Source organism: Phocoena sinus, chromosome 3, assembly GCF_008692025.1.
Source record: "Phocoena sinus isolate mPhoSin1 chromosome 3, mPhoSin1.pri, whole genome shotgun sequence".
In the NCBI taxonomy this organism is placed as follows: Eukaryota; Metazoa; Chordata; class Mammalia; order Artiodactyla; family Phocoenidae; genus Phocoena; species Phocoena sinus.
Genome location: NC_045765.1, coordinates 19,812,502 through 19,833,906, shown reverse-complemented (window position 1 = coordinate 19,833,906; position 21,405 = coordinate 19,812,502). Strand labels below are relative to the sequence as shown.

General features: G+C 37.8%; 1 protein-coding gene across 5 annotated transcripts in view; it reads right to left on the bottom strand.

Moving 5' to 3' along the window:
- The window catches only part of UIMC1 (ubiquitin interaction motif containing 1), a 137,831-nt gene that overhangs the window by 26,964 nt on the left and 89,462 nt on the right, over positions 1–21,405 (bottom strand). For all 5 annotated transcript variants that reach the window (XM_032626466.1, XM_032626468.1, XM_032626464.1 and 2 more), the window contains 2 exons: positions 19,618–19,718; positions 13,612–13,774 (listed from right to left, as the gene is read on the bottom strand). In XM_032626466.1, coding sequence (XP_032482357.1) covers positions 13,612–13,774; positions 19,618–19,718 — 264 coding nt within the window. The remainder of the gene's footprint in view (positions 1–13,611; positions 13,775–19,617; positions 19,719–21,405) is intronic.

Genomic DNA, 21,405 nt, shown 5'->3' with positions numbered 1-21,405 from the left:
TTGTTAGAGCAGTCCAAACTGACAAAGGCATGATGCATTTAGAAGAATACAACACTCTCTTTGTTATTATTTCCTGCCAAAAATGTTTTGACCTAAATCTAATCATAAGAAAACATCAGACAAATCCAAAGTGACTAATATTCTGGGAGGACAAACCATAGAGGAAAAACCCCATATTCTGTGAATAAACTCTGCCCAGGTCCCTGGCTGACTCCAGAACCACTCTTGCACTAGACAGACTCCAGTTAAAGATAAAGAACCAAACTGAGATATGGACTGCTTCCCTAAACAAGAGTGTGTAGCTTGATTCCAACCCAGTTAACTGTCTGATGAAACAAAATATAATATTTTTCTGAGGAATAAAACACACACTAGAATATCCACAATATAACATTCACAATGTCCAGGATACAATCCAAAATTACTTAACATACAAAGAGAATGAGGAAAATGTGACCTGTTTTCAATTTATAGGGGTAAACAATTTGAATGACTGCAGATTTCTTATCAGAAACTGTGGAGGTCAGAAGATAGTGGAAGAAAATCTTTAAATTGCTAAAAGGGAAAAACCTATCAACCCAAAATTCTATATTCAGTGAAAATATCCTTCAAGAATGATAATGAGGTACTCAATACATGTTTGTTGGATTGAGTGTTTTGGAACTAAATTGCACAGAATCCAATGAATGATATTTGAACAGAACAGTGCACAATGAACAGGATTTCAGAAATGCAGATGGAAACTAAATGGATGTCAGAGGTGTAGTTTTTGAAAGAAACACAGCAGCATTTGATAATTCAGAAGATATTGATCCTAAGAAGTTCAACTTGAATGACTGACAAAACCAATATAATATTAACAGAACTGAGAAAATCAGGAAGAAGAGCTAGATAAGGAGGTAAAAGATGAATCCTGATCTGATTTGTTCTCTTTGAAAACCAAGCTCAGCAATTAACTTTTGGGAAAAAGTTGTATTTTTGATTTCATACTAATTATAAAATAGCATTTGCTTAATTCATTTATCTTAACCATGGAATGGTTAAGGCAAAGATTAAGAAATAAGTGAAAGATTTAAAAACCAGACACAATAAAGATGTTAAAAAAAAATTAAAATAAAAAAAGACAAAGAAAATTTGTATATAAACCTTAAAAAAAAGAATGCTGATGAAATCAGACATTTTTAAGATAATAAAATTATTAAGGAAGTTTGTTACCAGCAGACCCACCCTGTAAGAAATGCTAAAGGCAATTCTTCAGGCTGAAGGGGATGACACTACACAGACTCAGATCATCAGGAAGAACTGAAGAGTATCCAAAATGGTAAATATCTAGTAAAGAACATTTTCCTCTTAATTTCTTTACAATCCACAGCAACTATTTAAAGCAAAACTATAACATTGTTTTATGGGATTTATAATATACGTAGATGTACATGTGACATATGACAACTACAGCATAAAGGGGAAGGTAGTAAATGTACCTATACAATTGTAAGATTTCTATACTTTTCATAAAGTGGTATTAACTCTAAGTAGACTGTAAAAGCCTACCTTGCCCCAACAGTAGCCACTAAAAATAGAAAGAAGTATAGCTTCAAAAAATAAAGGGCAAAAAAGGCAATTCTATAGCATATTCAAATAATCAAAATAAGTCAGAAAAGAAAAAACAAAAGAGACAAAAATTTAAAAATTAAATGGTAGACCTAAACCCAATCACATCAATAATTAAATGATTAACTAAATTTTCCAATTAAAAATTAGAGGTTGTCAGAATGGGTAAAAAGCATGACTCAACAGTATGTTGTCTACAAGACACACACTTCAAAATAAAGACACAAATATGGGGCTTCCCTGGTGGCACAGTGGTTGGGAGTCTGCCTGCCAATGCAGGGGACACGGGTTCGAGCCCTGGTCCGGGAGGATCCCACATGCCGTGGAGTGGCTAAGCCCGTGTGCCACAACTACTAAGCCTGTGCTCTAGAGTCTGCGAGCCACAACTACTGAAGCCCGCATGCCTAGAGCCCGTGCTCCGCAATAAGAAAGGCCACCACAATGAGAAGCCCACACACCGCACTGAAGAGTAGCCCCCGCTAGCTACAGCTGGAGAGAGCCCACGCGCAGCAACAAAGACACAATGCAGCCAAAAATAAATAAATAAATTTAAAAAACAAAACAAAAAAACACAAATATGTTCAAAGTGAATGTATGGAAAAAGATATACCAGACAAGCAGTAGGCATAAAGAGCTGAAATGGCTAGAACTAGGTCTAGTTGTCCTATCAGATAAAATACACTTCAAGAAAAAGAATATTACCAGAAACAAAGTTGGAAACTAAACAACATACTTACAAGTTGGCTCTAAAATTTATATGGAAATGCAAAAGACTAGAACATCCACAGTAATCTTTATAAAGGACAAAGCGAACTACCTAGTAGCCTGCAAAGCCTAAAATATTTACTAGCTGTCTCTTTTAAGAAAGCCTGTCAACTTTTGCTTTAAAGGAGTACATTTTCGAAGGACCTACCTGCATAGCACTATGTTAAGATGCTATGGAGAGAATAAAAACAATTGTGACACAGTTACTGTTACTGAGCTTATAGGTATTAATCATGAATGTTTCAGTCTTAAAAAGGAACACTTGCAACTTCCCTGGTGGTCCCGTGGTTAAGACACTGTGTTTCCACTGCAGGGGGCACAGGTTCAATCCCTGGTTGGGAACTAAGATTCCCGCATGCTGCGCAGCGCAGCCAAAAAATATGGGAAAAAAAAAAAAAGGAACACTTTTGGGTTTGACTCTCCTATAATTAAGAGAGCCTGAGATATTAGCATTAAAAATGCTCTGCAATGTGTGAACCTTGTTTGGATCCTGACTGTAACAAACCAACTGTAAAAACCAATTATGAGACTCAAGGAGATTTACACAGACCAGATATTTGATGATATTAATTTTTCCAGTATGATAATATTATAGTTAGGGTTTTATTAAAAAAGAGACCTTATCTTTCAGGGATACTGAGGAAAATAATAAAATGGTATCTAGGATCTGATTTGAAATAATCCAGGGAGGGGGAGTTATGAATGGAATACAGATGAAACAACAGTGACCATGAGTTGATAAATGGATGGCACATGGGGGTTTCAAGGCACTAATATTCCTTCAATTTTTATGTCTGAAATGTTCTTGTAATTAAAATAAAATAAACTCACACAAAGTCCTTTTGCAAGACAATAATCAAAGTTAAATTGGCCATTGTCTTTTGAAGAAACTGGTATGAAAGACAGGTGGCACAGATAAAAGGACCTGGAAAAAACCCTAATAATAATAAAAACCCTAAGAGGCTTCTAAAGACTATTAATGACAATCAAATCCAGTGGTCACATATTATCATCACAGCCTAAATTAAGATAATACTCAATGAGTTCCATATGCAGAAAAAAACCAAATTTCTCTGAATTTTACTAGTTGCTGCTTTATCAAGGTTCCTATGAAAGTGAAATGGATGACAGTGGAGCATAACAGAAACATATGAGCTCTTTAAAATGTTTTATAATATGTACAAAAGAATATATATGCAAATCAATCATCCAACTTAAAAAGTAGACTATTACCAAAACTGAGTAGCTAACTGTGCTTCTTCCTGATCCCATCCTCTGCCTCCACCCACCCCCACCAAGAAGCTTTTATTCTCAAAATTATCATTACTTTATTAATAAAACCACAGTTTTACTACAAATTCTTAAAATAATACATTAACTACCATACTGGTATTCAGTATTCTGAAACTTTTTTTTAAATCTCAATATTTCATGGATGATTCTTTGGAGTACAAGCTTTTGAATTAAAGCTGGTTGTGTAGCTGGTTGTGAGTTCTTGCCACTTATTAGGTATGTGACCTTGGGGAAATTATTTTCCCGTCAAGCCTCAGCTTCCTACTTCAAAAGACTATTGTGAGAATTAAAACAGAATATACAAAAAGTACAGCTCCTGGTATATAGCAGGTGCTCATAAATGGTAGCTATACTAGGTATGATTTACAAAGATTTGGCAAATTAAATCCTTTTACTTAATGGGAAAAAAATCCATCTTGCTATCAAGTGCTTCCTTTATATTAAGCCATTAGAAAACTCCTTAGTAACAAGTCTGTGAATGGTCAGTCTCCACACCACCAGAAGTAATTATCATCATCATCTGATCCTTTGACTTTGCACACATGTTTTCACAAAGATGACTTATGTCAGTCACATCAACTCTTGTTCACCAGGAAACAGTTTGAGTCCATCAAACTTTTCTTCTCGGTAACTGAAAAGCTGACAAGGTCAATTCTGATGAGATCAGATTTCATGTCTGCATTCAGGGGTGAAGGATTATCAGTACTCTGCCTTCCTAAAACTGACTGAGGCTTATATATTCTCCTCATATTTTCCCCTACTGTGTGTGTCCCCACCTCTGCACACGGGAAGGCAGACAGAACACAGCAATGAAGAAAAATGACTGACTCTGGAGTCAGGCATACTTGGGCTCGGGCCCTGGCTCTGCTGCTTAACTATCTGATGCTGGCCAAGTAGTAAACCTCTCTGATGCCAGATTCTCCATGGATAAAATGGAGATAACAATAACACTTATCCTCTAAGATACTTATAGTCCTGACTGTGGCTCTGTGATAGTTATAATGGAGATGACTGATCTAATATTAATTCCTTGAACTTTTGTCTTTCTTAAAATGCTCTAGATGCCTGGATTGAAACATGTGTCATGAAGTGAGAGAACTTCTCTTAAGTAGTTTTTAGCTGTTAATATTCCTTCAACACATAATGCTTTGGTTATTATTCCGGTGTTAATAAGAGCTATTTTATTTTTTCAAGGAAGGAATAAGCACACCTAGCAGGGAAAAAACCTGCTAAAAGAAATCCCGAGGCCTGGCTCTTTAGGAGCAAGGCATAACGATTAGGGGTAAGTAAAACAAAGTCAAGGTTAAGAGGAACAAAATGGGAAGAGTGAAGACACTGAGGACTCAAGTAGACATGGATTGCAGTCAGACTGCCATTTTCACATGCCATATCATACAGTAACCTTATTAATGCATCATAGTGGAGCTAATACAAGGAAATGTTCCACAGAAAGGCTAAACAAAAATTATCAGAAGACAACTCAGATGACAGGGGTGGAGGGATGGGACAGGACCACACAGTTCTGCTACATTATTAATACAAGAGGAGAGAGTTACAAGCAGTGGAACATCACAAGTCTGGAGTGGAGGTACTTAGTCTAAGGATTCATCCAGTGGCTAAGAGTTATGATATATTTCTATGTCAGTAGGCATTCAAATAAGATGATGGCCTCTACAGAAACACCAAACAGTCTGGGGTCAAGTCTATCAAAGAAGAATCCACTTTAGATATACCACTTTGGGCATCCAGCTCCTGCTGACCCCTGTACCAGGCCAGCACCTCTTCCCACCTCTTAGCTTCCTCCTCCCATTATCAACAGCAATGAATTCTTTATCCTTTCTCCTTGCTGCCCACCCACCCTCCTCTCCTCCCCAGTTCTGCATGGATTCCAATACTTTTTTCCCCATATCAGTGCCACTGCTATTCACACTGATTAGATCCTTCTGCAGGATCAGCACTGCTTCTGCTTTAAGAAATGAAAGCTTTGGCTGTTCAAGCACAAGAATGGGCTTGCTGTGCCAGGCTGCATAAAACTGGAACCTTGGTAAGAACTGATGGGTGGGTGGAAAAAACCTGGAAAGCACCTTTGAAGCAAAGGGAAAATATAATTTGTAAAGAACTTATATAGATTGATAAGAAAAATACTAAGAACCCAATAGATACTTGGGAAAGTTCAGAGAACAATTTCTCAAAAAAGAAATACAAATTGGCTTTTTTAAAAAAGAAAAAAAACTCAACTTTACTAGTCAAAGAAATATAAAATATAATGAAATATCACTGATTATCTATTGAATATACCATGCTTTAAAAACAAAAAAAGAAAAAGTAATATTCCTCAGTATTTGTAATGGTGTGGTGAAAGGAACACTCTCACGTGCTACCAGTGAGAATTTAAATGAGTATAACCTTTCCAGAAAGCAATCTTAAAACTTTATACATATAATCCAGTAATTTCACTTTTTGTAGTCTGGTTTAAAGAAAAAAATCAGAAATTCAGACAATTTATACCTTACAAGGCTTGTTGCTATTTTAGATGCATATCTTCAATAAAGGGGGGGGAAAGGGTTAAAAACCCATACCTGATACTAGGGGAACATTTAAATAAGAATCTGTCCTTTTTCTCACCAATCAGTAATAATCCCTTCCATCTCTGTGAGTGCTTAGTGCCTCTATTTTAGCACTATATTTTAGCACTAAATATGACTTGTATCATATTCAGTCGTTCCCAAGTCTGTCTCACTGGACTGTGAATTCCCTGAATACAAATTTGGGGTCCCATTCAGCTCCGTATCATATACCTTATTACCTTGTGAGCACTCCCAGCACCTAACACAATACTTCATTAACAGCAGGACATGAAAATTTTTAAGTTGAATCACTGTAAGAAGCAAATTAATCAATGATTTCAAAGATGTTAAATTTTTTACACATAAAGACATGAACACTAAATTCATAACTGACCTAATTCTACCACAATTTGGAATAAACTCAATTCCATGAGATTATAGGAATGAGTTATTAGATTGCAGCAGTCACAATCTACAGCCATACCCCTTTATTCTTTGTTCTTCTTCCTGCCTGGAACACAGATGTAAGGTCTAGAGATGTTAACAGCCATCTTGAAACAGTAAGTCAAGAAGCTACAAGTACAGGACTGTAGAGCCAAAAGAGAAAAGCTTAGGTTCTCATTACATCACTGAGCCACTGCCTCACTCTAGACATCTGGATATGTGAGAAAAAGAAACCTTACACGTTAAACCCATTTAATAATTAATTACATTAATTAAAACGGTGTTTTCTGTTATTAGGAATGATAGAATTTTCTGATAGATACTAATAGGGTTTTCCATTATTTGTTCTGACTTATATAAAATGATACATAACCATCCACTTGGTAAGAGTGACTAAAGCAGGGGTGGACGCTTTAAATAAAGACAATCAGAGTCTTTCTCTAGACTGACTTGTGGTCTCAGGAGAAAGAACTCCTTCTTTCCATTAAAGACTAAAAGCCTATGGCTGCTGGCAGACACTTTGCTTGCCCCTTAAAAAAAAAAAAAAAAAAAAAAAAAAAAAGCCTATCTATTGAATAGAGACAAATGGAGCCGAAAAATGGAGAGAGACACCATCTCAGCTCCTAGATCCTGCTCTGCCTAAAGCCTATCCCAGGCTTCCCAATTATTATGAAAACTAACCTCTCTTTTTTGCTTCAGATTGCTTGAATTGTTTTTCCAACACCTGAACCCAAGAGTCCTACACTCTACTGGAGTAAACACGTAAATAATTATTTTACAAGTTGAAAAAAACTTTGCCCTGTATTAACCCATATAACTCAAGTTATGTTTGTCATTCTCCAATTGCCTACTATTTTCATAATGCCCATACTACAACCACACTGAATGGCATGCTCTTTCTTGTAGAGCATGTTTCTTCATGTTTTTCTATTTACGTGAGTTTTGCCTACTGCTATTTTACATTAATGCCCTTCCTTCTAAATCTCTAATCACGTTTCTTCTGAAACACCACAGGAATTTATCTTTATGCCCCTTAGTCATTTTGACCTTGCATTACAGTTATTCATGTGTATGCCTTTTATCTTTCCAATTGCACTGTAATCTCACTTTGTTTGGATTTGTATATCTTCCCACAGGTCAGTCTGTCTCCATAATCCATGTTATTTCTACTAAACCTATGCTACTTCCCAACTGTTAATACCTCAGTAGTTAGGTGTCAACAGTGATATACTTAATCCTCCTGGGTACCACAAAAGCCACATTAATACAAGTGAGAAGACTGAATGGGGTACAAATTACATTCAGGTAGGCAAATACAGATATATAAAACAGAAAAAGTCAACTCTGTCTAATTTAAGAAATTTGTTACTTAGAGATGATTGGGTCTTCTGATTTTTGCTGACTCACCCAAGTCAAGCCTATTCTAGGTCCCAGTCCTTCTCTGATAGCTCTCAGGCAAATCTCTATCAAGACATTTGATACCTCTACCCACCTACTTACCCACCGTTATGTTTCCAAGCAATATCCATGGAGAGAAAATCCACTCCTGGCAATATCCACACCTCTGTATCTAGGTCCAAAGTGTATACAGTTAATGCCTTCAGCTTTCCTAACTCTGCTATGATCTATTTCTCACTAAACTTATTCTTAGCACTTTGACTCTAATGCCTTTCCTTGCCTTTCATCTTTCCCTTAGCTCTAGCTGGCTGGTGGCTTATCCTTTATGTATTGTATTAGCACACAGAAACACAGACTTCAAAAAGACTACACAGGCAAGAAAAATATTCAATAATAACAGTAGCTACCATTTATTGAATATCTAAAACAATCTAGACACAGTGCTGGGTGCTTTATCTCTGATTCCAATGACAATCCTAATGATGTTAGACTAATTTTACAAATGAGGCACCTGATCCTCAAAGAGTAAGATAATTTGTCAAGCATTACCCAGCTGACAAGTACTACAGCTGAAATTTAAGTTCAGATCTACCTAGTTCCAAAGCCCATGTTTCTCCCACTCTATCTTATTACCAAAAATAAAACGTTGGCTGTTCTCCCAGCTTCCACCCTTGTCACCCAACAATCTATTCACACAGCAGCCAGAGTGATCCCTTGTTCAAATATTAATTCATTTTTTGCTCAAACCCCTCCAATGTTTCCTCCTTTAAAAGCTAAAGTCCTCACTAACGGCCTAAGAGCCCTATGTGATCTGTCTACCTGTCCCCTCCCCAATTACCTCTCTGGTCTCATTGTTAATCTCTCCCTCACTTACTCTACTGCAGCTGCACTGGCTTCTTTGTCATTCCCCACATACGCCAAGCCTGCTCACCTCAGGGTCTTTGAACTTACTGTTCCCTCTGCCCGTAACACTCTCCTCTCCACTCAAAATTCTCTTAGCTTATTCCCTCACTTCCTTTAGGTCTCTGTTCAAATGTCACCTTCTCAATGGAAACTTCCACACCACCTATTTTAAACTGCCACCTCCTGACCTCAATACTCCCTATTCCCCTCTTCCTCTGATTTCTTTTCTTCCTCTAAAATACTTATCAATGCGACATATTATATGTTTACTTGTTTATTGTAATAGTATCCCACTACTAGAATATAAGCTCTCTGAGAACATGGACTCTGTATATTCTGTTCACTATATCTGGCATGTAGTAGGCATTTAATAAGTATTTACTGGATGTGTAAATGAAAACCTTTATTCTTCCTAGGTGTTTAAATGAAAATGGTCTCAAAGACATTTTCCAAAAAGCAAATGCAAAGGCAACCTGCTTTTGTTCCAGTCTAGATTACTTTAGCAAATCATCTCCCTTCAAACAATGCCTTTAAAGGACACTCCCTCTAATTTTTCCAGAGTTGTGAACAGATAGCCATGTCATTGAGCAACAAACTGAGCAGACTGAGCCAACTTAACCAGAGTGTAGTATTATAATAAAATAAAACTTAGAGCAAAGTTAATCAGACACATTTAATGATATGCATAATTGTTATTGTGCTGCACGGTAACTAGGCATAAATGGTAGACACTTCATGTAAATGACTCTAATTACTATTTCTTTTACACAGCTAAACAAGCATGTCTAGGATCAGATTCAGGGGGAAACAGGAAGGAGGGGAAAGCTGAATACTTAGCTCTGGGAGGGAAGTCCTCCCTCTTATTCTATCCCCTTAGGCATTGGGCTAATGGTCTCCCAGACTGGGTTATGTGTAACTCTTTCCCCTCCATTGTGGGAAAGGCTTCCTTTTACCAAAGATTAAAATATTAGGCTGTGGGGCTTCCCTGGTGGAGCAGTGGTTGAGAGTCCGCCTGCCGATGCAGGGGACATGGGTTCGTGCCCCGGTCTGGGAAGATTCCACATGCCGCAGAGCGGCTAGGCCCGTAAGCCATGGCTGCTGAGCCTGCGCGTCCGGAGCCTGTGCTCCACAATGGGAGAGGCCACAACAGTGAGAGGCCCGCGTAACGCAAAAAAAAAAAAAAAAAAAAAAAAAAAAAAAAAAAAAAAACAAAGGCTGTGGACGGCCCTCTGTCTTCAGTCATAAAGCTGAGAGGAACCAGAACAATCACTACTAACCCTGGCAAGGAAGATGGGGCAGGAAACTGGTGGAGAAACCAAATAAAGACAGCAAATTTACCGAAAACCCACTATATGCCAGGCACACTAGTAGGTGTTTCACATAATTCATCCAACTATCAATACTTCCCCCACCCCACGTAGAGCCCCAAGCTCTGTCTGCAGGAAAGTAGAGGAGTAAGCAGAGTGGGACAGTTCCAGTGAGGACTCCCTGCTCCAAACTTGTCCGTAAGGCCTAAAATGTCACATTCTCAGAAAGGGTAATTTAGGTAAGCTAACACTATTAGGAAGATTAAGTGGAAGCTGTCATTTAGTGGCTGTTTCCCTTGCTTCCTATCTTATCTAACCCATAAGAGGATAAAGGGCCCCCTACTTTCCTATGGGTTTGTCCAAACCTATCCAGCTCAGGCTAAGCCCACCCTTCTCTGGGGACAGCGACATGCAGGATCCCCAGGGATCAGGGATCGAACCCATGCCCTCTGCAATGGAAGCACAGAGTCTTAACCACTGGACCACCAGGGAAGTCCCTGAACTAATTTTTAAAACAAATTTCCTCATAAAAAATAAACTGTGACAGTCATTCAGGATACAGCAGACATCTTTGGATGGAGGTCTGAGACATTTGGATCAGGGCTACAAGACATACAGTGCCAAGAAAATAAGTTCCAATTATATCAGAAAACACACTTATATCTATAATATTTTAAAGAGTCCTCAAGACCCAGAGTGTAAATCCAACTGAGCAGCATCACACAGGATCACTGACACTTGGCCTAACGGATTAAAGAGAACTTGAAAGGCTTGTCCTGAATGGATAACAATGCAAGTCTCAGTCTACTTTGCCCTCCTGATGGTGTCAGCCTCTCAACAAGTTCAATGAGAAAAACCTGGTTCTGGTGCTATAAGTCTGCACTAGGTTTCTGAGAAAACTCAGAAACAAGCCTGAATCAAGTATTTGGGGCTGTGAGTTGCTCCACTGCACCCCTGTAAGGAAGAACAAGCTTAAAAGCAAATATCATATAGCTGAAAGATGTCTGACAGAGATGAATACCAAAGCTTCCTGTTTAAGCACAAACTATCAGCGTTCAGTCTGGGAGATATCAGTAGGAGCTACTCTATACTCTTTACCTTTTGATTCTGACTGGAAGAAGGTCATCTATTCCTAGAACTCAATGGGGATTCAGTTTCTCAAACTCATTTATTTCTGGACCTCAGTGCTGAGTGCATTGTTGACTCAGTAACTAATACCAGTTGGGTAAGGTGTTTGGTGAGATAGACAAAATAGTCTCTCCCTTCTCTGGTCACCAAAGGCCCAGCCCTAGAATTCTTTCAGTCACTGGAACTCTCCACTAAAAATCAAACTAAAGAGCTATGTCAAGGTAAAACTGCATCTAAAATCCTAGACCTACAGTGCTCTTCTATTAAAGGAGTTGACCAGATTTAGGTCTTCAACTTTCATTGTATTTAAAAGACTACAATGCTATTCATATAAACCCTTTAAAATGATGACAAAATCTTTGACCTAGTAATACCACTACTGGGAATTCCACAGATCAAAGTTCTTAAGTACTTACTATGTTGTGCTGAACACTTAAAATATCTCCTTCCACCTCACAAAAACCAAATAAGGTCATTTCTACTGCTTGACAGACACATGAAGGGAAGCCTGGAAACTAGCACAGGGTCACAGACTAGTAATTGACAGAGGTGGGACTCAATCTCAGACTGATTGGACTCCAGAGCCCATCTTTTTTAACTATCACCCAAACTAAAAATACATCCTTAGAAAATAACCCCAAAATACAGCAATAATTTTAGGCATAAAAAGCTCACTGTCATATAAGTATAACATGGCAACTTGAAGCATTCTAAACACACAACAATTAAATAAATGGAGGCAATCTGGATTACAGAATATTATATAAGCATTAAAAATATTTTTACACATAACTTATAGTGACATGGAGAAATTTTTATGCTGTAAGTAGAAAAAAACAAAACAGAATTTTACATACGGTCAGATCTCAACTATGTAAAAAATATACCTGCACATAGAAAGATCTAAATTTACTGATAAATAAAAAAAGGCAAATTGCAGAATTACACACGTGTGGCATGGTCTCATTTATGTAAATAATTTCTGACTCATTTCAAGTACTCAATAAATGTAAGCCATTATTATTATTCATACTACAATGAACAGGTACTACTTTACAATCAGAAAAATCAACAAATTTATTTAAATTTTAAGTTTAGGTACTTCCTTGTTTAATTAATAAGAAGTATATAACTTCAGAAAAATTAAATAACATGTGCCTTTCTTTCCTGGAAATCTTAATGTATAAAACACCTCACAATAATACAATTTCAGATTAAATATCTCTAAGTTATGGGAACCAAGTAGCACTGAGAAAAATGTTGCAACACTTCTAAATCATCTAAGTTATGGTTACATTCAACATGTTAGACCACAGAGTTGTGCAGATTCTATTATATTTAGAGTTTAAAGTCATAAACAGAAAGGCAAGATCAGGGGTGGTATTTCAAGGGCTGTGATGAACAAGCAGATTCTCTTGCCCAATATGTCACACTGCACGAAAACCAAGGCCTTCTGTGTACTCTTTGAGAGAGAACCAACACCTCCAGGGTGATGCAGCAGAGACATGTAGGACATTAATGGTAATTAGTGATTTTTTTTTTTTTTTCAGTACGCAGGCCTCTCACTGCTATGGCCTCTCCCGCTGCGGAGCAGAGGCTCTGGACGCGCAGGCTCAGCGGCCATGGCCCACGGGCCCAGCCGCTCCATGGCCTGGGGGAATCCTCCCGAACTGGGGCACGAACCCACATCCCCTGCATCGGCAGGCGGACCCCCAACCACTGCACCACCAGGGAAGCCCGAAATTAGTGACATTTTTCAGCTGTTAACTATCTTTAGGTAGAATTTACACACACACACACACACACACACACACACACACACACACACACACACGGGATTTATTCTGAATGAAAAACGGGCAACTCTAGAACTTAGTTCCTCAAGTTCCATAGGAGTTTCAGTATATGAATATATAAATTGAAATTCAAGGTCCATGGGATAACAATGATCTCTGGCCTGCCTATAGCAGAGAATAAGTGTGAAACATTGAAAGATGAAAGATTTTTCCCTTCCCCTTGTCCTGAGGTATGTGCAACAAAATAGTATAAAGTAATAACGAACGTGAAAAGCACTAGATAATTAGCTAGATTTAAAAAAAAAACAAACTTTAGCATTGAAGAAGAGTTGTCTGTTGCACTGTACCGTACAGGATTACAAAACCACCACACAGTTGAAGAAAGGAATCTGGCTTTACCTGTATCTTGACCCATCAGCCCATTGCAGTACATGGCATGTCGCTCGATCTTTGTGGGTGGGAAGCCTTGGTCACATAGTGGGCAGGATACCTGGGTACTAGATGAGAAGGTAGTAGTAGGTATTTCCTTCTCAGCATCTTCCCTGTTATCAACCTGAAGAACCTGAAGAACATGACAAATGGCAATTGTACTAGCTTTACTTTATAAAGTATCTTTTCCCAAAAAGAACTGCAAGACTCCATCCTATATTCCACTTACTTTCAATGAGGTAATACCAATCAGTTTGCCAAATTCAGGACAGTAGATTGGGAGATACACTAATATAGTTAATATTTATTTATTATACTGAATAATACTTATTCAGTGCCTGCCTACTATGTGCTAAGCACTCTGCATGTGATACTCATTTAAACCTCATGATAATCTTACAAAGGTACGAACACACTCTTTTTACACTTGAGAAAAGTGTTGTCCAAAACAGTAAAGTAACTTGCCCAAAGTTACAGAATAAATAAGTGGCAGAGCTGAAATTCAAACCAAGGACTATTTGGCTCCAAAACCTGACAGCATTCCTCTCTATCACACTGCAAGGTGCTGTCCTCGTTGGGTCAGTATGCTGTGTCTTCGGTGTTTCAGTTTGTATTATCAACAGCATCTTAAAGACACTTTTTCAGGGACTTCCCTGGTGGCACAGTGGTTAAGAATCCGCCTGCCAGTGCAGGGGACATGGGTTTGAGCCCTGGTCCAGGAAGATCCCACATGCCACAGAGCAACTAAGCCCGTGAGCCACAACTACTGAGCCCACGTGCCACAGCTACTGAAGCCTGCACGCCTAGAGCCTGTGCTCCGCAACAAGAGAAGCCACCGCAATGAGAAGCCCGCACACCACAATGAAGAGTAGCCCCTGCTCACCGGAACTTAGAGAAAGCCCATGCTCAGCAACTAAGACCCAATGCAGCCAAAAGTAAATAAAATAAATAAATAATTTTTTTAAAAAGAGACACTTTTTCAATCTCACAAAAGAACTGTGAAGGCAGTCAAAAGGTACAAACTCCTAACTGTAACATAAATAAGTACTAGGGCTGTAATGTACAGTGTGATAATATAATTAACACTGCTGTATGTTATATATTAGAAAGTTGAGAGTAAATCCTAAAGAGTTCTCATCACAAGGAAAAAAATTTTTTTCTATTTCTTTAATTTTGTATCTATATGAGATTATGGATGTTCACTAAGCTTACTGTGAAAATCATTTAACTATGCATGTATGTCAAATCATTATGCTGTACCCCTTAAACTTACACAGTGCTGTATGTAAATTATATCTCAATAAAACTGAAAGACAAAAAAGAATTAATTACACACACACACACACACACACACACACACACACAGAACTGTGATCACTGTAAGTGACTTCAGATATCAAGAGTTAGGGGGAAAAAAAAAAAGAGCTCTAAGCAAAAGCAACACAACTAAAATAAGTTAAGAACCTAGGTCTCAGCTTATACCAGTAAAACAAAACCAATTCTTGTGTTTTATTTGTGACTTTGGGGTTGAAAGAGGAAACACAACTAAGATCCAAATATTTAAGAAGGCCTGAAGAAATCATTAAGACAATTCTGACAAAGTCATTCTTACTCCCTTCTCAGTGTTTTGTAGTCATCATTTTTCCTACAGTTCCCAGTCTCTCAGAGGCAGTTTTATTTTACCTTTACAGGTCAGAGTCAAGAACTCTGCAGTGATTAATCCTATAGTATGTGTGAGCACTGCAGCACTACTGCCTAATACTTGATTCAAAGGACAGCATGTCCTATCCAATCAACTTGAAACTGTCCTGCATAGTCACTGCTTCCATTTAAGAGCAAGGAGCACCTGGGCTGTCATTATGCCTTACTATAGGAAAAAAATAAACCCTCTTCTGATACAAGAACAAAATAGGACCAAAACTGCAGTAGGTAGATAATTTGAGCTCTGAGCTAACTGGGGTGGTTTTTTTTCTTTTAGTCTCTAATTTTAGGCCATCCCTAAAATTTACCACCTGTGAATGTAATCCAGCAGAGAGGGAAACAGGTCATCTAAATAAATACCAAGTAAAACGATTTCTACAACTGCCAGAAAATGTTGTTTTCAACACATACCTGCCTTTTACTTTAAAAGGAAGGAGAAAAAGAAAGATGAGAAAGGAACTAAGAGTGGTTGAGTTCCTATACTATACCAGGCTTGGCCAAGCATTTTCCATAACTATCCTTCACAACAACCCAATTGGCACAGGTATCACTAGCTCCAGTATTATAGAAGAGGAAATTGAGGCTTGGAAAGGCAAAGTAACCTGCTGATCACAAAGTGAGTAACTGGACAATGTAGACTCAAACCCAGGCCTTTGTGGCATCAAAACTCTCAGTACTCCACCACGGTGTGGCAAAAACAAAAAGCACCCCTCCGCTCCACTTTGTTTCTGGAAGCTGACTCTGCCAGGTATTGGGAGACTCTCTGGTTCTATTATTCTTCTCTAGTATGTGGGGCAAGTCCAGTGGGTCTGGAAGTTCTAGGTGTTTTTTTATTCCAAGCTTAGTCACTGAGATTCTTACAAACCCAGGTTCCTCTGTTCACAAATTTTACAAGAAAAAGTTGTCTTGTGAATACAAAGCCATCTGAGCAGAGGGGAGAAAAATCAATATACCCTATAATTTGCAAGTAGTCTTGAGTTAATGAAAGTTAGTAGCAGTTAAGCAGTTACTTGACATTCTGAAGTTCACTAAGCACAGAAATGTTGTATGACATGAATGTCACTGGTGCTCACACCCAGTACTACACCCCTTTGTATTCATTACGAGCTCTATAAAATGCAGAGAAGGTACCTCCAACTATTAATGTAGTATTCAAGAGGGAGGAATCAATCTATTTTTGTTTTATTGTGAATACAAGCCCACTTCCAATCACATTCATAGGCAACCCAGAAGGTTTCTGAACATTTTTATATTAACCTAAGATTTTTCCCAGCACCACTAAAAAGGTCTATTTAAATATTAGCTACAATGGAGAAGCCTCAAGAGGAAAAGATACAAGCGAAGAAGTTCTTATAAGGACTATGTAGTTAGGGACTGGGTCTCTGCAGAGATGCTTCCACTTCTTTTAAAATACTATACATGTATTTCTCAAAAGAAGTACTTGGACACCAAATCATGATCTCTTAAAGGCTGGCCTTTACTTTCTGGCCTGAAAAGAAACCTCATCTCAAGAAATGGACCCAATGAAAATGAGAGTATGTCCTACAGTCACCAACCCCCCCTCACCCATCCCCCACCAGGTTTATTTGTAGCTTAGAAAAATGTTTAGATCTTTCCCCTCTTACCATAGACAGTTTACTTAACACCGTTAACTTAAAAACCAACTGACTAAACTGACTACAGTTGCACAGGTCCACTTACGTACATATGTTTTTCAACAGTAAATACTACAGTACTAAATGATCTGTGGTTGGCTGAATTCTCGGATGTGGAACCACAGATGGGGGAAAATACAGATACCAAGGGCCCGCTATAAGTTATACATGGATTTTCAACTGCATGAACAGTCGGCACCCTTCACCCCCTCATTGTTCAAGGGTCAACTGTATTTCAGTCTGAATAAAGTCTATTAACCCTTCTGAGTACAGAATATCTGAGACCCCAACTAAGGGAAACTCTCAGGCAAGATATTTCAAAAATGTTATTTCCAAAGGAATCTGACCATTGCAGAAAATCAAATCAAGAGGGACTACAGTTCTGGCAAAGGTATTCCAAATACCTCAAATACTGTCAAGCAGTTCTCTGTCATTAGTAAGCTAATATCAATGAAGAGCCACAATACATTACAAAGCAGTTCCACATGCATATTTCTACTTGTGCCAACTCCTGCTATGTGTTTTATATTCTTTATCTAATTTAATCTTCAGAGCAACCCAATAAAATAGGCTATTTTTGTCTCCATTTTATAAATGAAGAAGCATTCCTCTCCTATGTTCCCCTAATACCCTAGGCAGCTCTCTAACATTACATTTGTCAGATTACATTACAATTATCTGTTTATGTGTCCTTTTGAAGGCAGGGATTGTTTTTTTCTTATTTACCTTATATCTCAAGCCTCTAAAACAATGACTGGCACACTATAATATCTGCCAAATAAATGAATAAAACTATTAACCTGCCCAAGGTGGTGGGGCTGGGATTCAAAGCCATGTCTTCTAATTCCAATGCTCAAGCTCCTTGAACTACACCATACCACCTTCCAATAAACAAGAAATTTTAGGGCAGATGACCCGATACACAGATTCCAAGGGCAAGAGTCCATACCCATTATGATACTATCACTGTGCACACATAAAATGCCCAGATTCTATCTTTCTAATAAGTGATTTGTAACTAGTGATTGTGCAATGACTCAAAACTACAGTATCTAACTACTTTTTTTTTTTTTTTTGCAGTACGCAGGCCTCTCACTGTTGTGGCCTCTCCCGTTGCGGAGCACAGGCTCCGGACGTGCAGGCTCAGCAGCCATGGCTCACGGGCCCAGCCGTTCCGTGGCATGTGGGATCTTCCCAGACCGGGGCACAAACCCATGTCCCCTGCATCGGCAGGCGGACTCTCAACCACTGCGCCACCAGGGAAGCCCTCTAACTTCTTTTAATGGAAACTTCTAAGACTATTTAGAGTATCCACAGATATCAGCAAACAGCAACACCAAAAAGAGGACATTCAATGTGCAAAAGACCATACAATTCCATCCATTTGATGCGAAGTGCTGCAGACATATATAACTTCTAAATAGGGTTCATGCTCTTTGCCCCAAACAAAGAAGTTTCCTTTGCAGTCACGGACGGGTAAGAAATCAGCCTCAATTAACTAAGGGCTTGCAGGGCTTCCTATGCATGTTAGGATAACTATGTTAATAACACTCTGTTCCCCCATCCCCATTTAGAAGGTTCTGGTCCCTCCCTAGGAAAAGAACTGGAGGCCATTTTGACATTATCTAGCAGGATCTATCCTCAGTAGCTCTGATGCAGGGAGCGTCCTCATCTTTCCTAACACCACTGGCATTAGGGAATCTTGGTCTGTCAGCTGTGACAGATCAGGTTCCAGGGAACCAAACAGTGTGCATGATTCATGAAAGCAGAATTTCTACCCAGTTACCTGCAGTGCAGAAACTAGGAAGGGGATCTAACTTCCACTGTAAACACTGTTTTCAAAAAAAACCTAGAGTATAAAAAGGAATAACAGAACAAAGCTTTTTTAAATTGCTCAGGATAAAATAGTATAAACATATATAACCAAAAAATTTATTTTCACAGAAAAACTAGTTTAATTCTCAGGCTGCTTTTCACACCAACAAATTTTAAAGATTTTGAATTTTTTAAAAGAGTTCTTGGCATTTAAGTTGTTTTGCCAGACTCAATATGAAAAAATATACACTGAATCTTAATCAGAAGTATAAACTTGTGTCAATCAGCTTTATGGTTAATGTCAGATATGTGAAGTTAGGAAAGGTAATAGTGCAAATAGAGATTTGCCTATTTTATCACGCTGTTATCCTGATTTTGCATTTCTGATCATGTCTCAAAATTAGGGCTGAAAGTTAGGTCGTAATATAAACATAGTGACTTTTTCCAAGACTGTTCATCTCTGTTACTTATCAGTATATAATGGAAAATACTCCAGGACTTTGGAGACAAATCTGTGTTCAAATCCTGGTTCTACCATTATTAGCAGTTTGAATTTGAGCAAATTGAGCAAACATCCTAAACCTCCATTTCCCCATCTGTACCGGAAATAATAAAGCATATTAAAATACTGAAGAATTGGTAACTACTGTTATATTTAGAAATAGTGCTGAACTCATTTTTAAGAATCTGAGATAAAAGCCTAACCCTCTGTCACCTAAATCTTTTCATCCAAGGTCAATATTGCATCAGAGAGAGGACTACCAGTAGAAAGAAAACACTGAGAAAAATTATAAGTAATATTCACCTCCTTATCTGCCATTATTCTTACTTCATCCACGGTCTCTCTGCTACCTGGAAAGTCTTCTTTTTCAAGGTCAAAAGTTTCAGGGGAACTTAGCTGTGTCTCTGTAATTTAAAAAATTAAAACTTCATTAATTTTCATTTTGTATTTTCATAGTTAAAGAGAACAAACACCTGTTTCCTTAAGCTTAGGGTATGATAATTCTGCAGTGGAAATACAGATCAAGTTAGTTTCTTCTTAAAGCTTTACTGAGGCATAATTTACATACAACAGAATTCACCAATTTTCAGTATACAGTATGGTGAGTTTCAACAACTATTTACAATGTATACATGGTATCATTTATACCACATCACCACCACCACAATCAAGATGTAAAATATTTCTAACAACCCCAAAAGTTCTCATGTACCCCTCTGCAGTCAATCCTCCTCCTACTTGGCTCTCTGCAATGACCAACCTACTTTATGTTCCTAGAGTTCTGCCTTTTCTAGAATGTCATATAAATGAAATAACACAGTGTGTCATCTTTCATGTCTGATTTCTTTCATTTAGCATAATGTGTTTGAGAAGCATCCATGTTGTTACATATATCAGTAGTTCATTCCTTTTTACTGCTGAGTAGTATTCCATTGTATGGATATATTATAATTTGTTTATCCATTCATCAGTTAATCCATGTGGCTTCTTTCCAGCATAGTTCTGGTTTTAAAGTATATTTATTTTGACAGAAAACAAAACACTGCCGATGCTAATTCTGAGGTTAAAGGGATGATTAGAGAAGACAAAAATTGGGAGCAGAAATAAAAATACATTCTCAACAAAGATATGCCTTTCTTTAATTATTCTTTAAGCAGCATTTATTCATTCAACATTAATGCAATAAATATTTATGGAAGAAGTTCCAGGTACTGTACAGGCTACTAGCAATATGGAGATGTAAGACGAGGTCTCTCATGGTCTCATTCAGGGGTCAGCAAACTATAGCTCATGGGCCAAATAGAGCCAGTTGCCTGTTTTTGAAAATAAAGTTTTATTGGAACACAGCCACATTCATTCTTCTTTATACTGTCTATGGTTACTTTTGAGTTAAAATAGCAGAGCTGAGTAGTTTCAACAGACTGTATGGCCCACAAAGCCTAAAATATTTACTATCTAGTTTTTTATAGAAAAATTTTGCCGACTTCTGGTCTAGACACCTATCACTTGATATAACAAAAGAACACTAACAATATTTCAAAAAATGACAATAAATCTAGAAATTTATCTGAGAACACAATCCAGAAAGTTCTCTGTTATCTACACTATACACACTATACATCCAACTGGTATTATATATCTATGCTTCACAAATACAATGAGTGGAAAATCCTGGGCAAATAGTATACCTGAAAGGTACTGAGGTATCTTCTCAATCATCAAAGAATGATTATATACATTTCTAGTGTCAACTGTATTTTAATACATCATAATATTTTGAAAACTGGATGCACACACAGATTTTACCACCTTGTTGGAAAAAGACTTATAGTGCATAAACCTCAAAATCTTCTTTGTCAAGCCTCCCTGAGAGATATAACCAAAAAAGACATTTAGTCTGTTAGAAAATAAGAGTTGTTCACCGCTTGTACTACTGTAACAATCAAAAGTCTTTAATTAAGCTTTCTCTGGCTGAAATGTTCAACTATAGAGACAAATTAAGAGGACATTAGTTTCATAGAAGTAAATAATACTAGCATCCGCACAACATGGGCATAAGGCTGTAATCCTGCTTCTTCACTAATATGATGT